Source organism: Bufo gargarizans, chromosome 2 (assembly GCF_014858855.1).
Source record: "Bufo gargarizans isolate SCDJY-AF-19 chromosome 2, ASM1485885v1, whole genome shotgun sequence".
Taxonomy (NCBI): domain Eukaryota; kingdom Metazoa; phylum Chordata; class Amphibia; order Anura; family Bufonidae; genus Bufo; species Bufo gargarizans.
In genome coordinates this window covers 468,154,227-468,172,742 of record NC_058081.1, presented here as the reverse complement: position 1 = coordinate 468,172,742, position 18,516 = coordinate 468,154,227, and the positions used below count along the sequence as shown (strand labels likewise).

The following is an 18,516-nucleotide window of genomic DNA, read 5'->3' as shown; positions in this document are numbered from 1 at the left end:
CACTGAAATAAAATAAAATAAACTAAATATGTCATAGCAACAGATTTTGATCGTTGGGTGTTTGATAGCTGAGACCCCCAGTGATTGCTAGAACTGTGTGAACGCTTCTCTCTCCTCATTCTCACGATTGGCGGGGGTCTCAGCACTTCAGTTTTTTAAAAGTCCAGTGAACCTCTTAAGAGAAATTAATAGTAAAATAATTTAATTAAAAGGACTTGACAGTTGCTGGGTTCCGGATTATCTGAACTTCACTTTTGACAAGCTCTTTATATTGATTGGTTTATTGGTCTCCAAGCGATTAGCAGATCATGGTGGATCCCATTGTTGGCAAATAAATTGTATTTCATTACCTACCGTAAATTTAGTTACTGTTACGATATCAGTCATTTGAAACACACTGGTTGCTATGGACGTGTTCTTGACCACATCCTTGAATAAACTCTGATCAAAAAGTATTGTACCCTTAGCAACTAATCTGTCAGACGTAATTAAACTCTGCTGTTTAGCCCACCGTACACTGGACTCCCTTAGACAACAGGGATCATGTGAATACCATATAGTTATATCCCTGCGTATTACAAAATCCTCCGCTTTCTAGCTGTGTATCTGTATATCTACCTAATAATTTATTGCTATTTCTTTACTATTTATAGGTCTGTGTACATAAGAATAATGTCTACCATGCTGGGAGTTCATGGGAAGATGGCTGCCTGATTTGTAAGTGCACTGATACGATCGACCCTATCACAAGCCTTCTCAGTGTGATGTGTGAGAAAAAGCCTTGTGATGAAAACTGCAGACCAGTAAGTCCATAGAATTACAGTACAAAGTATTTACATATTATTCTTGTCAATAGGGATTTATATTACATCTCTTAACTATCCGTATTTTGCCAGATTGCAACACAAAGTGGACCTCAACGGTGGGGCTTCTGTAAACATAACCCCAACATATGCATTTGTGGGAGTTTCTGTGGGCTCTTCTGAGTGAACCGGGTTTTTCTTAAAATGTTTCACTAATGGGAATCAAATGTTGTGAGATGTGGGCAGTATTACCAAGGAAATGCTGGTACAATAGGAGCTAGAGGGAAGGGTTTGTTATGAGTTATATTTTGAGTTATTTCCAAGAAATGCTCCTAAGTTGAATGTCAGTTGTCTCTAACCCATAACCATGCCTCAAGACCTGCCAACCCATTTTTCCCACATGCCCACATAAACATGTAGTGTATATCAGCTTGACCTAGGCCAATACGTTTAGGTGCCTTATGGCTACTATTGCGAAGACAAGGGTTTTCATCACACATATGGTAGGTCAACCTTGGTGTCATTCACAATGCAAAATATAATTAAAGAAGCATTCCAGTTTTTTATTTTTTATTTTGCATATATTACTCACTCACCACCAGCATTCTAGTAGGGTTATTTGTTACACCCTAACACAGTTGCAGCTATACAGTTTGTATCTTTTCATTATTGGAACCTGGTCATGTGATCTCAAGTCTGACCACCAGCCCACAGCTTGCTCTAATATATAAACATGAACTCAGTCTGTGCCATATGGCTGACTTCTTGTGAACTAGATATCATCGCCTATCAGATCCCTCCTAGCAGCTCTCAGGTACCTTCACACACACACAGTTTCCTCTGTATTTCCGTGTATTTGGTTGATATAATGTCTCCCCTATCTAAAGGATCAGGAGAAGATATATAGCAGGTAAGTGTATACAGTGATTAGCTGCAGTTACAAACCTCCTGAGTTACACTGCCTGTCTATGCCATATGTGTTTGCTGACTCTCCAGTGTAGTTCTAAGAGATGTCGCTTCACACTGGTCTCCCTTACTCCAACAGTTGACAGGGGAGAGAGATAGCAGGGCAGAGAAGACAGGCTCAAGCTGTATCACATAGGAACACATGGAGACCCTACAGTGTGAGGGAACAGCAGCTGTGTCACTGATCTTTTATGGCTCAGAGGACTCAGAGCAGTAAGACCACTCCCTCTGTCTCTGCAAATCCAGGCATGATAGGAAATGGATTGATTAGGAAAACCATATCTGAGAAGCAAGGGAATCAAGCTGTCAGACAAAAATTAGATATCAAATAAAACAGGTATACACAAGGTATACACAAGAGCCTCTATCTCATTCTTTAACAATGGCCTATCCTGCCCTATATAGGCAAAGAAAAAAATCCCAGGGTGCTTCTTTAATATGGCAATCATGACCAACTGTGTTTTAAACATAGTGTTGACTTCATGAGGCATCTGCTTCATTGATGTTCCATCAAGTTACCAAGGAGGGCACAATTCTAACACTCATTTCAGGATAATAAGAGCTAAGTGTGACTTTTCTTTGGTGCCTTGTTAGTGGAAACTGTCTGGCTCTCATTTCAGCGCAAATGAGGTGCCAAGGCAGTGGCTAATTCTAATGTAGGCACCAGTATAAACAGAGATAGAGCTGCTTGATTAATTTAGCAGTACAGTTCCGAGAAAACCACCACTTTGTCTTCATGGCTGGAGCTCCTTAGAAGAGCTTAGTGTGGGCTTAATTTCCGTTTATAATATATTCCAAGGCACTTCTATATCCACAAGTGTGTTGACTTTACAAAGAATGTTTGGGAATATCTATGGGGAACAATGAGTATGCTGTGTTTTATGACCTCTCCTTCCAAGTGCTTCAAAACTTTCTTACATTTTGACACTTTTCTAATTGAAAAAGCAGTAGACCAATCCACAGGACTAGGCAAGGTATTTCCCAAATGTATGATATGACTACTTGGGTGGTCAGGGGCAAGCAGTGTACTCTTTATGGTTCCTCGGAAGTGCTAAAAAGTGACATTATGGCTACGTGCACACGACCGTATGTGTTTTGCAGTCCGCAAATTGCGGATCCGCAAAATTTTTTTTTTTTTGGCGGATCCATTGTAACAATGCCTAAAACGGACAAGAATAAGACATGTTCTATTTTTTTTGCGGGGCTACGGAACGGACATACTGATGCGGATAGCACACGGTGTGCTGTCTGCATTTTTTGCGGACCTATTGAAATGAATGGGTCCGCATCCTATCTGCGAAAAAAAACGGAACGGAAACAAACAACGTTCGTGTGCATGTAGCCTATGTTGTTTAGTGCTAAAGAATTTATTGTGTTGTTAAAAGACTACAGATGACCCGTTATGGAATTCCTAGCTGTATTTGTTGAGGCTCAACATTGAATATGTCAAAAATTACTCACAATTATGAATGATAAAATAAAGACATAATTAATACTAGGGCTGCGTAACTCTTAGATGGAGTAACCGGTATAATTTTGATCTTATTACAAGGATAAAAAAATCTGAAATTCTGAAGTGGATCCATATAAAAGATTCTAATGCTTTTGTGTTAAACACAAGTGACTGCAGAGGTATTAATGAGTAGATGTTTGAATTTAACATCACATGGTTGAATTAGATTTGCTATCATCCACTGGGGCTTGAGTGATGATCATGACAAACATTTGGGAACAGTGCATGCACGTTCTTCATGTGAAGGACACATCAGTCCATAATATTTGGAGCTGTGAACATGGCTGACAATAATGTGGTATTTTGATTATGAGAATGGTTTGAAATGATCGATGAGGTGGCATTTACAGTACATGAATTCCAAGGACAAAAAGGGGTAAGAGGGTGATGTGTCTTTCAAAGACGGTCATGTTTAATGTTGAAAGCTCTTTTTGATATTGAGGGTTATCCTATATGTAGCCAATTGCTTTCTTTCAAACACTGGCAAATATTCAGTTTTTGGAAGTCATATAGTATTTTTCCATATGAAGCACAAAAATATTTCAAAAACATCCCATATGATAGCCCATATGGTCTCTGATGTCATCTTTTCCTGTTTTTACAAAGACATCTGTGCCCTAAAACATACAGTATAATATTTGACATTGGTGAAAAATATTGGCACATCAAATATATAGCTTTACAGATATTCTGGATACCGTTGTACATTCAATGCGTAGCTCATATGATGTTACATTAGTGAATAAAAAAATAAGGCCCTTTTGTAAGTTTTTTCCTTCTCACTCTCTTTCTAGCTGAGGAGGTTAATGCTTGTTCTAACCCATTTCATATTTCTCATGGGGTAAAAGGGCCCTGTGATCTGGCTGTTCCTCCAGCAAATCAGTCTACAGTATATTTGGAAGTCACGGATGGTTTCCATAGGGGCTGGAGACATTATTGTTGTAGTCATAGGGTCTACCTTTAGTGTACACACACCATTGTTTTCCAGAAAACAAAATGAAAAACGGAACATTCAAAAATACAGATTTAACATTGGTCTCCTGGACATAGATCTACATAGATCATATGAGGCTTCTTTTGGAAACGAAAAAGGAACAACTTGCTGGTTCATTCCATTTCACATTCTTGTTAGAGCATTTTTCTTCACCCTCAAAGTAATTGCGATATTCCATAATAGGAGGTGAGCTGACAAATGTTTTTTATAACATGAGCTGTAGACCCTGGATGGAGATCTCCTTCCCCCTGGGAAGAGTCCATGTTGGGTTTCTACATGAACTAGAGTGAGCCTTTTCAGTGGGCCCCGTTGCAATCATAAGGGCTACATTTAAGTTATGTATTCCCTTGCTTTCTAAGAAACCATGTGATGGATTTGTCAAGTGTACATTTCTGCTGTACATTTCTTTCTATAGAAGAACAAAACCATTTTGTAATGATTAATTCCCAAGTGTTTATGACCTTGTACTTTGCCTTGTACAGTACAGAGCATATACAGTAGTGTGTGTGAGTCATGACTCGGTGCTTTCTCTGTACCACAGCCTAATCTTCCTTTTAATTACATGCAAGCACTTTGACAAACACATGGATCCATGTGAAAACCTTCCTCTTGTTTGTCTTCCATTAGAGTAATAAATGTGGTCAACAGAAAATATATAGAGAGGAGAGGATGTGACGGATGTCAAATGATAAATCTTTGCATTCTCTCTTTTGTGGAGATAAACAGGAGGTTTAACCTTAAATACATGGTAGATTTTAGGATCATGTTTCCCTGAGCATATTTGCACAGGATATGTCTCTGTTGTGTCCATTCATGAATGATTTCCTCCTGATTTGATTTTCCATACAACATGGAAACATATAAGAAGCCATTCTGTTAGAAGGCTGAATGACGTTTTATACTGTAAAAGCTATATTAATGGGGTTTTCCAAATTTTAAGTACTGATGACCAGATCAGTAGGAACACTGGCCAACTAATTTTGGAGAATTTTTATATCTCTTGCCCTGTAGAGCTTTTGTATTTTCTAAACGACAGTTTGTAGCATCCATAGACCAACTGATTAGTAGTGGGTGGGAAACAGCTGAAAAGTAAGTTTAGGCATATTATTTGCCTGGGCCTTTGTCATATTTTGGCATCAATAGAGGAGAAGAGAAGAAGATGTCACTGGCATACTGGTGGGGTATTTGGACACATTTTGGTCATAAACATTTATTGACTGAATAGGGTATAAACATTTTTGACTGAAATCTCACTTTAGGTGTAGATTGTGCTGGCTTTCAGTAGTTTTTTGTGTGCTCATATAGTATGTATAATATATATATGATCCTCTGTGTTGTCATATTTCCTGGATGTATTAATCTATATGATATAAAGCTGAATGTATGTACAGTCAGGTCCATAAATATTGGGACATCAACACAATTCTAACATTTTTGGCTCTATACACCACCACAATAGATTTGAAACGAAACAAACAAGATGTGATTTAACTGCAGACTGCCAGCTTTAATTTGAGGGTATTTACATCCAAATCAGGTGAACAGTGTAGGTACAAACGTAATGGGACAATTGGCTTCTCAGCTGTTCCATGGCCAGGTGTGTGTTATTCCCTCATTATCCCAATTACAATGAGCAGATAAAAGGTCCAGAGTTCATTTCAAGTGTGCTATTTGCATTTGGAATCTGTTGCTGTCAACTCTTAAGATGAGATCCAAAGAGCTGTCACTATCAGTGAAGCAAGCCATCATTAGGCTGAAAAAACAAAACCATCAGAGAGATAGCAAAAACATTAGGCGTGGCCAAAACAACTGTTTGCAACATTCTTAAAAAGAAGGAACGCACCGGTGAGCTTAGCAACACCAAAAGACCAGGAAGACCACTGAAAACAACTGTGGTGGATGACCGAATAATTCTTTCCTTGGTGAAAAAAATACCCTTCACAACAGTTGGCCAGATCAAGAACACTGTCCAGGATGTAGGTGTATGTGTGTCAAAGTCAACAATCAAGAGAAGACTTCACCAGAGTGAATACAGAGGGTTCACCACAAGATGTAACTCATTGGTGAGCCCCAAAACGACATCTAAAAAAGCCTTCACAGTTCTGGAACAATATCCTATGAACAGATGAGACCAAGATCAACTTGTACCAGAGTGATGGGAAGAGAAGAGTATGGAGAAGGAAAGGAACTGCTCATGATCCTAAGCATACCACCTCATCAGTGAAGCACGGTGGTGGTAGTGTCAAGTCGTGGGCATGTATGGCTGCCAATTAAACTGGTTCTCTTGTATTTATTGATGATGTGACTGCTGACACAAGCAGCAGGATGACTTCTGAAGTGTTTCGGGCAATATTATCTGCTCATATTCAGGCAAATGCAGATGGACAATGACCCAAAGCATACTGCAAATGCAACCAAAGAGTTTTTTAAGGGAAAGAAGTAGAATGTTATGCAATGCCAAGTCAATCACCTGACCTGAACCTGATTGCACATGCATTTCACTTGCTGAAGACAAAACTGAAGGGAAAATGCCCCAAGAACAAGCAGGAACTGAAGACAGTTGCAGTAGAGGCCTGGCAGAGCATCACCAGGGATGAAACCCAGTGTCTGGTGATGTCTATGCATTCCAGACTTCAGGGTGTAATTGACTGCAAAGGATTTGCAACCACGTATTAAAAAGTGAAAGTTTGATTTATGATTATTATTCTGTACCATTACTTTTGGTTCCTTAACAAGTGGGTGGCACTTGTTATATGCAAACTGTTGTAATTCCTACACCGTTCACCTGATTTGGATGTAAATACCCTAAAATTAAAGCTGATAGTCTGCAGTTAAAGCACATCTTGTTAGTTTCATTTAAATCCATTGTGGTGGTGTATAGAGCCAAAAATGTTAGAATTGTGTCGATGTCCCAATATTTATGGCCCTGACTGTATATGATGTGTACACTCTCACTGCTATAGACTCCTTCATTCATATATTGCTAGCATCAGTTTGCACGTATGCATATGCAATGGCACTAAACATACATAATATTTGTATATACCCATATACTAAAGATGAGCGAATTTCTCAAAAATTAGATTTGGCCGGTTTGCCGGATCTGACTTTATTTGTGGTGAATCGCGTTAAAAAACTGCTATTTCTTGGCTGCAGAGAGCCTTTATAGTGGTGTAGAACTCCATGTGGCTCATGTGGCCGTGCGATCTAGGAGCCACGTCTCCAGTTCCCTGACCAGCCAGATTTACCAGCATCTGTTCTAGGACATGAAGCAGTGGAATGACATTGTTCATCCCTTAGTCCTTGCGAAGTTACACAGGGGAGTACTCCTGTCCGCTTGGATCATCAAGAAATCTTTCGGTCGGTCCAACATATGGAGGGTGGAATTCCAACAGATGGAAACGTCGTATATCAGCCTATGTTTGGGATGTCGTTCTGCCGCTGCAGCTCAAAGAGGGTCTGCTTTGCGGTGTACGAGTGGCTGAAGTGCATGCAAAGTTTCCTGGCCATTTTTAGGATGTCTTGCAGATGGGTGGAATACTTCAGGAACGGCTTGACAACAAGATTGAACATATGGGCCATGCAGGACGCATGGCTCAGCCCTCCTTGACGCAGTGCCGGCACCATGTTCTTCCCATTGTCGCTCACCATGGTTCCGATTTTGAGTTGTCGCTGAGAAAGCCAGGATTTGATTTCTTGATGAAGTACATGGAGCAGTTCCTCCCCTGTGTAACTCCGTTCCCCCTAGGCAAATAAAGTGCAGAACAGCGTCACACCGCCGAGCCCTGCACATGTGGTATGCTGGAGGAGCACTATGCATTGTCCCTGCAGTGGAGGCTGAGGACACAGTGGAGGATGAGGAGGCAGCAGAGGCGGACATTGTCGCAGGACCAACGGTGTGAGAACGTGGAGGATGAAGTGGCGTCACCTGGCCAAGTTGCTGGTGTGTCTGTGCAGGAACCACATTCACCCAGTAGGCCGTAAAGGACATGTATTGTCCATGACCGTAGTTACAGCTCCACATGTCGGCAGTGCCATGCACTTTGGCAGACACCGACAGACTCAAGGACTGGCCCACCTTCTGTTCTACATATGTGTGCCGGCTGGTACTGCCTTTTTGGCAAAGAAATGACAGCTTGAGACTCTCCACCTCGGCTCGGCACAAGCTATCAGTTCTCTGAAAGGTGCAGTCCACCACTTGGAAAGGGAGGGACTGCAGCACCAGCAACTTGGCCAGGAGCACATTCAGCTTCTGCGCCATTGGATGATTGCACGCATACTGTTGTCTCTTGGCAATCGCTTCCATGACTGACGAGGAGTAGGAGGAGGAGGAGCAAGAGCATCAGGACCAGCAGATGATAGGAAGGACAGAAAGATCCCTTCGGCCGAGGTGGTGGAGCCTTGACTGCCTGAAATCAGGTGCGTGGCACTGGGTGATGCAGCGGTTGCTGCGCCAGGCTGGACCACCACATTGGAGCCACAGTTCTCCTAGGCCACTTTATGGTGAAGCTGCATATGTTGACGCAGGGCCGTAGTGCCAACATTGCCACCCTGGCCACGTGTTCACCTTCTGCCCACAGATTCTAGAATGGCCATGTTCACCACCGGCAGCTTAACAAAAAACTGCCACACCACGAGTATTAGATTTTACCCCCAACACTCTGCACTGACTGACTGCTACCGCCGCTGCTTCCATGAACCCCTGCACCACTACTTTCCAGGCAGGTAGGCTCGGGCGAAGCGGGTGGTCTACCCCGGGCACGCTCCTGACCTCCCACTGCTGCCACCCTGCTACCTCCAGGCCACGCTAGCGACTTGCTGGCTCTGCCGCTGCCTCACAGGCAAGCTGCCACCCTCTTCTCCTGATGATGATGAAGCCCCTAATTCACCCGGCTTCCAAGTGAAATCAGCTACATCATCATCATTGAGTACTGTCTGCACGTCACTGATGTCCTCCTCAATGGTCACCAGCTCCCACGCCACTCTCCTCATCACTACTTGTCCGCCTACCGGAGGAATCAGCGGATGTGTCCTCCACCTCTTGGCTGGCCAGTAGCTGCTGAATGTCCTATAGTATCTCGTCCTCGCTGTATAGTGGAGTTGAGCCTACAGCATATACTAGTTGTCTGGCAGAGGGAACAGAAAAGGACAGAGGCAGGTTGAGGACAGGTGAGGGCACAGGACCTGCTCCCGGGCCATACCAACTAAGGGTTGTGTCTGGTGAACCCACCGACTCTTGGCTGGTGGTGTCTGATGTCACTTGGGATGAAGTGGATGACCGAGTCAACCATTCAAGTACCGCTGGGTTGCTGGTCAAGACATGACCGCTAGATGACACCGGGAGCTCAGGGCTCTCGCTGCGACTCCTGCTGCCACGTCCCCTTACTCTGCTACGACCTGTGCCTGTGCCAGAATAATTTAGGCCTCTGCCAATCCCCTGTGCAGGGCCTGGCATTTCTCCGTCTGACATACTGTTAGATCAAATAAATAAATAAAAAGGAAATTAAAACACCCCAAAAAAATCTTGAATTTTCTCACTTCACCATACAACGGCTAATAAGTCTTTTTTTTTCTTTTCACTAATGCACACCAAAAAGGGCTTTAGAACATATAACTACACCGCTGAACGGGAAATGGGCCCTTATTTTTTCCACTTATACGGTAGATGCCACAAAAGGCTTTAGAACATATAACTGCACCGGTAAACAGCAAATATATATATTTTTGCCGCTAATACACGCCAAAAAGGGCTGTCATTTTCTCACTTCACCACACAATGGCAAATAATTTTTTTTGTACCACTAATACAGGCTAAAATGGGCTTTAGAACATATAACTGCATCGCTGAGCGGCAAATAATACATTCTAGCTGAAGTACCCGGCTTTGCTCGGGTATATTTAATCTATTTCATTTAATGTTTGTCTGTGTTGTTAAAATATATCAACACTATCCACTATAACAGTGACATCTACAGCACCCTGCCCCTTCATACTCCCTGTCCTCTGTCTGGCGCAGGGCCTGTAGGATGTCCTTTTGAACTGCTCACTCTCAGACAGCAGCACTGTGCTGTCTGAGTGTGAGCTGCAGGAGGAAAGTCACCATCCCTCCCACACCTGCAGCTGACATAAGTAGATTTTTAACTTCACTGTTTCAATCCCTGTCGGCTGAGGAGTGGGAGGGGGTGTGTCCTAACCAGATCGGGGCGTAGCTTAGCGGGACCTAAAAGTTGATTTTTAACGTAATTTTTTCAATTCTTGTCGGTTGAGGAGTGGGCATGACCTAACTGGATCAGGGGCGTGTTCTTTTGAGCAGCTCTAAGACAGCAGCACTGTGCTGTCTAGGCGTGAGCTGCAAGGAGAAAGTCACCCTCCTTCCCACCTCTGCAGCTGACAGAAGTTGATTTTTACCTTCATTTTTTCAATCCATGTCGGCTGAGGAGTGGGCAGGGGCGTTACCTAACCAGATCTGGGCGTAGCTTAGCGGGACCTAGAAGTTGATTTTTAACTTCATTTTTTCAATCTCTGTCGGCTGAGGAGTGAGGGGGTTTGGCCTAACAGCGAATCAAATTTTAGCTGAAATTCGGATCGAATTCCACTTCGTCTACTTCGATTGGCACATCTCTACCATATAGACATCTAACATACCTTACATACATATACCCAGTTGAGTCACATTATTATGAGCACCAGCTAATATCAAGAGTAACTGCCATGTACAGAACAGAGACACGCTAGACTGGTTGGGAGTGACTCAATAAGGTCCTGGTAGGTTGTCACAGGTATCTGGGGCCATGCTGCCTGCAGTGCATCCCACAGCTCCTGAGAGTGTATGGGGGGGAGATCCATAGCATGAACACAATGATCAAAGTGGTCCCACAGATGCTCAATTAAGTTGGAATCTGGGGAACTAAGGGCCAGAGTAGTACTTGAAAGTTTTTGGTCATGCTCTTACAACTAATGTTAGACTTTTCTAGCCGTGTGACATGTTGCAGTGTGTTGCTGGAAGATCCCATCTGCCCCAGGGAGGACAATCAGCATGTATGGGTGTGTACGTGATCCGAAAAGATGGATACATACCCAAATTGGTTGAGAGTACCTTCCATATTGATGGCGTGGTCCAGAGAATGCCACAAAACATTCCCTAGACCAAAACACTTCCACCATCAGCTTGTGTTCCTCCAGCAGTGGTTGCAGGGTGTTTGTTCTCTGATGTTTCTCGCCTGAAATGCCAATATCCATGATGCAGAAAGCATGACTCAGAGAAGGCAAACCTTTGTCAATCAGTGGAGGTCTAATTCTGATAATGCCATGAAAATTTAAGCCTTTTTTTGTGCCACCACAACTTCTTTAGCAGAGGTGCGTTAATCATCCGTCTGCTTCGGAGCCCCATTCATAGTAAAAGTTTGGTGAACTGTTGTTTTATAAAAATGTCTGGTATCCTCCTGGTTCATTTTGGATGTGAGCTGCTCCACTGTTGCATGTCAGTCCAACTTCACACACCATCACACATCATGGTTCACAGCAGTTTTCATATCGCTTATTCACAATGGTGCCATTTGTCCACTCTTGATTCTTTCACAATCAGTACTAGAATAGCTCACAAACTGTGCAGTTTAAGAAATACTGAAACTCTTGGCCCAAAAGCCAATAATCATGAGCTATGCTATGGACTTCAAAAGTAGGAATTGGTCATAATAATGTGACTTGACTGTGTATAACTTTACTACACATGCATGCGTATATAATGGAACTAAACATGCATAACAGGCTTACTAGAGCACTGCAGCCTCTTCAAACAGCTGATTGGCAGGATTTCGGAAGTCAGAACCTCACTGAACATATTGATTACCTATCCTGAGGTTAGATCATCAATATTCTATTCCTGGGAAACCATTTAACTGAGTTTCAAAGATACAAAGATCTTAATTACCTCTCACATTTAACTACCAACCTTTATTATACTTTTTAATTTATTTATCTAGCTATACATTTTTATTCTGTCTATAGTTCTGTAGTTTATTCTGTCTATTATCTTAGTATTATCATGTTGTATGCCTCATGCACACAACCGTATGTATTTTTCGGTCTGCAAAAAAACTGATCCGTAAAAAAATACGGATTATATCCATGTGCATTCCGTATTTTGTGGAACGGAACAGCTGGCCCCTAATAGAACAGTACTATCCTTGTCCGTAATGCGGACAAGAATAGGACATGTTCTATTTTTTTGCGGAACGGAAATACGGAAATGGAATGCACACAGAGTACCTTCTGGTTTTTTTTGCGGACCCATTGAAATGAATAGTTCCGTATACTGTCCGCAAAAAATCGGAATGGACACGGAAAGAAAATACGTTTTTGTGCAAGAGGCCTAAATTAAAGGACCCCCCCCCCCCCCCCGGGCTCCCCAGAGAACCTCTTCAAGTGTATAGTTTGATTTCTACTTATTTACTATTGTTTGTTATCTTGTTTTGTGTGCTGTTTATTCTATTACTAATCTGAACTTGCCTTTTTTCATCAAATGATTGTATAACCTATGATATGAAACCAAATATTTTGAATTACAATTTAACAAGATGTGATTATTTATTCACCTCTCCCCAACCCCCCCAGGGCTTTAAGTATGTGACTAAGGAACATGAATGCTGTGGAACCTGTAGGAGGGCCGTGTGTGAACAGGAAGTGATCTCCAGAAGGAGAGGAGACGTTGGGGGATCAGAGAGTGACAAGCGCTACTATAGTGTAAGGAACAATACTGACCCATATCCATTTATTTTATATTTCTATCTTCATAAGACTTTAATTTTATTTTTACATTTTCTTTAGGTATTGTTTGGTTTAGAAAATCAATTTTTAAGCAATCTAGAAGGAAATTCTGAGTTAATAAAGGTGGTGCCCATTTAGGACCCTGATCTGTTAGCCAGAGCAGAGAGTGGCTATAAAGGTCATTACAAAGGCAGCTCTTTCATTTCCATAGGAGCTGTGTTATACTTTCTTTCCCCTATGATGGTACTAATTAAGCAATTTCTTCCAAGTTATCCCACAAATGATAGCTGATTGCTGTTTTTTTTTTTTGCCAGCAGCACTATAAGTGACTTCCAATCTGCATCTGAAACTATTGTAGTTTGAATATACCTCCTTTTCACTGATGGTTTCAAAGACACAGGCCTCTGTTCATTTCTGTGTCTATCATGCTCTAAAAAAGACAATCCAATAACTGCAATACATATAAGTTTCTGAGATTTAAATACTGATGACCTATCCTTCGGATAGATAATCAGTATCTGATCGATGGGGGTCCGACACCTGGAACCACCACTGATCAGCTGTTTGAGAAGGCAAAGGATCTCCTGTGAGTTCCGGGTCCTTCCCCATGCTCATTAAGCACAGCTCTGTACATATCATATATGGTATCACAGCTCAGCCCCATTCACTTCTATGGGACTGAGCTGCGCCTAGGCCATGTGACCGATAAATGTGTCGTCATTGGCTTAGGAAAAACTGAGAGAAGGCCCCAGCTCTACTGCGAGCCCCGATGCCTTCTCTAACAACTGATCAGCAGGGGTCCCAGGTGTTGGCCCCCATTGATCAGATACTGATAACTCATCATGAGGATAGGTTATCAGTATTTAAGTCTCGGAAAAACACTAAGCTTCGGTAAAGAGGCAGTCCTGTAACTAACGCTGTAGACTAGTTGTGTACTTAGGTTTAGGAGCTTATTTTATTTCCATTGTTTTCAACCTTATGCACAACTGTTTATCTTTTTGGGTCATTACAGGTTGGTGCGAGGTGGACATCTCCTTATGATCCTTGTATCATTAATGAATGCGCCCAAGTGAATGGAGAAGTCTTCACACTGCAGAGAAACATCACCTGCTCTGACATAGAGACCAAGAAATGTCCTACAGGCTTTGAGCTGAGCTGCACACATGGTTCAGAATGCTGTCCTGTCTGCCAATGTGGTAAGAACCTGTTTCATCAGATAACATAGTGGTATGATTTCATGTAGCCCTTGGAAGAGGGCCTTATAGAAGTTTTCTCACTTAGAGAACACCTTTCCATAAGCCCTATTAGAATATATGAATGTCATAGAGAGACCCCTGGAACCTTCAATTGCGGAATATAGGTGGCTTGTACTCTGGCTAATGTCATTCATTTAAATGGCTGGCATGTAATACTATATTTTACATGCAGCAAATGTATGGCTGATGGCAAGTTTCACCCAAATTTTTTTAGCATTCTATAAGGAAATTCTTAGTTAATAAAGTTGGTGCCCATCTAGGACCATCACCTGTTAGCCAGAGCAGAGCAATGATGCCAATGAACCACTGTGGGTTTCAAAAGTCAGACCTGCACTTTATTAAGAACAAAGGTTGTCAAAATTCTTTAAATGTCGCTTATGGGCTTGTGCAAAGGGTACTATGCTGGCTAGGACTAAGAACTTTGGTTTGAAAAGCGTCAGATAAAAATATGGTTTTATTCAATACCATTTGGAAATAAAATTGCAAGTTTTGTCAGTTTGGGCATTGTGCTGGATTTCTTCTTTAGCTTATGTTAATTTTTGCTGCGCGCTGTCATATGGGGAGTGATTGTACAAGTGTGATGAGCTGACAAATATACGGCACAGTGAAGCCTAGAAGAGAATGGACAACTCCTCCAACTGTTTCAAATCAGGTAGTAGGGAGCAAATATCTTCCTAATGCTTTGACTTATATCCAAGAGAACAGGAATGTAGAGTTAGGGTCTAAGGCACAAGACCATATTACAGATCCGTATTGTATGGATCTGTAATATGGGTCTCAGACAACTATTGGGCCAAACTGTATCTTTGTGTATTTGCAGTTTGATAAGGCACACATGCATTGTTAAAGGATCACTGACTTTTCATAAAACTTTTGATATGTCATAGAGAACTATCAAAAGTTTTGATGGGTAGTGCTGAGACCAAAACGATTGCCAGAGAGAGGAGAAAGAAGTGCTTGCATTTCCCCTCTCGATGCAGTAGAGAAAGCAAGACTGTCTCCATGTAGCCCTTGGAAGAGAGCCTTATATAATTTTTCTCACTGAGAGAACACCTTTCCATAAGTCGTATTAGTCAATAGGCCCTCGATTCTCCTCCAGCGAGGAGAGAGAGCCGGCTATGAAAGCTCTAGGGATTAGTGGGGGTCTCAGCACTCAGACCCCCACCGATCAAAACCCTTGATATGTCTCTTTGACATATCAAAAGTTTTCTGAAAACTCAGTGACCCTTTAAGAAAGTATTCTCCCTTTAGCACGCAAGCATACCTTGCATCTGGAAGCACTGTTGTCTATGGCTGCGAAACAATAGGGACCTCATGTACCACCATACAAGGGCCAACAAGGTGAATGGCTGATTCTAGATTATGTCGTTTTATTCTGTTCTTTTATGATAACAATTTTTTTATCTAATTATTGTGGTATCCATTTTATAGAACCTATTCCTGGCTGCCTCCTAAATGGAACTATTATTGGGGTAAGTACAGAAAAGGGCTATTTTAGATGTCACATATTTCCTGCTGTCATATTGTTACATAAGGATGCATACAGTGTATGTCAATATATGTTACCTGAAACAAAATGGGATCAGATATGAAAATCTCCAAGGAAACAAAAATGACTAGTTAGAATTTTTAGGAACAATTTATTTTTCAGGAAACATTTCCCTTTCACAGTTTTTCAACTCTCAACATTTAGGTCTAATTTCTTAGATTGCCCTTCGTCCTCCAGAATTACATTATATATTAAACTCAAAAAAACATTACGGCTGCTGCCAAAATGCAGATGGTATAACTATTTCCTGGAGTTGGATAGAAATTAATTTTTCTTTTTTTTAAACTAAAAATAAGGTGCTGTGCTTAATAGCACAGATCAAGGGAGTAATTAAGATTGGCAGCAGATGTTTCGTTGCTAGGGATGGCAGTATTTTTCCCTGGAGATGGGTTATCTCAGGTGGCTTTAAATGTGCAAGCGATTACTCAGAATTTACTGTGTCCCTTTCGCTGTGTGATTGCACATCCCTCTCACCACTGTTGTGCTTATAACGTCGATCTAGCCATAGGAATACTGAAAACAGAAGTCTCCAAGTGTTATTCTCAGAGACACGCACTCTCTGGTATACCTACTACCTTTATGTAAAATAGTGTGAGCATCAAAGACTAGTTTAGGTAGAGGAAGACACTACAATCTGCTGGATCCATCACATGAAAAAACACATTGACATATAATTGGGTCACGAGTTCTGTGACGGTGTCCATACATCAACAGGAAAATAGCCTCTAATTCAGAAGTGAGCATAGCTTCAGAGGTATGATCAATTCTGATCACTCATGATCATGGTCTTCAAAATGATAAGTAAAATCAAGTGATTTATTAGCATTGGTGTATAAAGTATTGCTATACTGTGCTCACATAATAGCGCCCCCATAATACTGCTTTAAAGTTCCCACATAAAACTTACAAACAGTGTTCACATAATACTGACAAACCTAGCCCATGTTATACATAAAAAAAAGCCTCAGGGGAGGAGCAGAGCAGAGAGGATGGTAGTGGTGGTTGTGGACCTGAGATGGGTAGTAGTACTCACAGTCCATGGTGGTAGTTCTCACTTGGGACAAGCACAGTGAATAGAAGGCACACCCTTTCTTCCCCCAGGGCACTCCCTGACTTTCTGGGTCTCCTGCCTGATAATAGTTGGGGTGCCCATGATGTGAGGTGATGAATTCAATAATCAGCCTCGTTAGTTGCAATATATAAAGTCTATATTTACAGAATTGATGATGATAGTAGTAGTACATATGGCAGCAAAAGGCACAATTCCAAAGTATATCACAGTATGACTACATTCACACGACCGTAGTGTTGTGCGGTCCGCAAATTGCAGACCCGCAAAACACAAATACAAGCCTGTGTATGTTCCGCAATTTGAGCACCGCACTAGGCCGGCACCATGATAGAAATGCCTATTCTGGTCCGCAATTATGGACAAGAGTAGGACATGCTCTATCTTTTTTGCAAAACGGATGCAGACCCATTCATGCGCTCGTGTGAATATAACCTAAAGTAGCAAAGGGCACGGTTACAAAGTATATCACAGTATTGTCTCTTCTCAATAGCTGTGTATGGGCAGCAACAAGGGTAATAGTAGGGGACCACAGTGGCTGGTGTCCTGGGTTTAAAGTTTATATGATTTCCCTGTGTTTTTGTGGGTTTATTTTGGGTACTGTAGTTAACTCCTACACAAACTGATAGGAAACTTAGACTGTGAGTTCATTGGAGACAGCAGGTAATGATAATATCTGTAAAGCGCTGTGGAATATGTCAGCGCTATATAAGTGAACTAAGTAGCGCTCCCTGACTCTCCTTCTTAAACCACTTTGCAGTCTCTATTCTTTTCTTGTTAACCCCGGGCTAAAGGGTTTCGAATTTAGATCTGGATGGCCAGTCCGTCTCAAAGTGTGATGGATGCCAAGGTATTTTGTTATTCCCTTTCCAGGATTGCCTATAGTTGAAAGTCATTACACCAGGGAACCAAAATTGCAGAGAACCTAATTTATATCAAGCAAACATGTTCCCAAAAGTATCCATGCTGCAAGTTTTAACCCCTTAAAGCAAATTACGCACATGTAAGTCACTTGTGGAGTATAATTACCGCAGAATGTTGCACATGGATGTCGTTCTGGTCATGTAGGCAAGGGAACTTTGGCTGCTCGATCACCACAGGAGCATCAGAGATGACTCCAATTTTGGTAATTTAAAGTGGCTCATCTATATTCAGGTTGGGATTGCTGCTCAATTTAATTTTAGAATAACCATGGCACTCCCGTAGTACTGTGTATGTAATCAAATCAGAACATCTTTATTTTCCATTCAGCTCAAACAACATATGAAGACCAACATTTCAGTCTTGTGCCAGACCTTGTTCATGGTCTAGTCAACAGGAGAAATGTTGGGTACAGACAGACTTACATCACACTGTAGGACGTGTGGAGGAGGTTCTCAAGTCACTCTTCTGAATGGACTTTGATTTTAAATCCATGTTCTTGCCATGTCTTATTGCTCCAAGAATCAGATTCAATGTGTAAGGTTTCTTTCACATTTGTACTAAAAACAGCATGCTGGAGTTCATCATATACGGCATAGCCAGATACTGCCTTTTCCTGCCAGAGCCCATTGAACATAAAGGGATCCAGCCTGTTTCCGGCATTAGTGCAGGGAGTCAG

General features: G+C 41.7%; 1 protein-coding gene across 1 annotated transcript in view; it reads left to right on the top strand.

Moving 5' to 3' along the window:
- The window catches only part of VWF (von Willebrand factor), a 198,183-nt gene that overhangs the window by 154,923 nt on the left and 24,744 nt on the right, over positions 1-18,516 (top strand). Inside the window, exons 43-46 of the mRNA XM_044281052.1 lie at positions 654-803; positions 12,890-13,018; positions 14,055-14,238; positions 15,730-15,770. Of these exons, the coding sequence (XP_044136987.1) occupies positions 654-803; positions 12,890-13,018; positions 14,055-14,238; positions 15,730-15,770 (504 nt within the window). The remainder of the gene's footprint in view (positions 1-653; positions 804-12,889; positions 13,019-14,054; positions 14,239-15,729; positions 15,771-18,516) is intronic.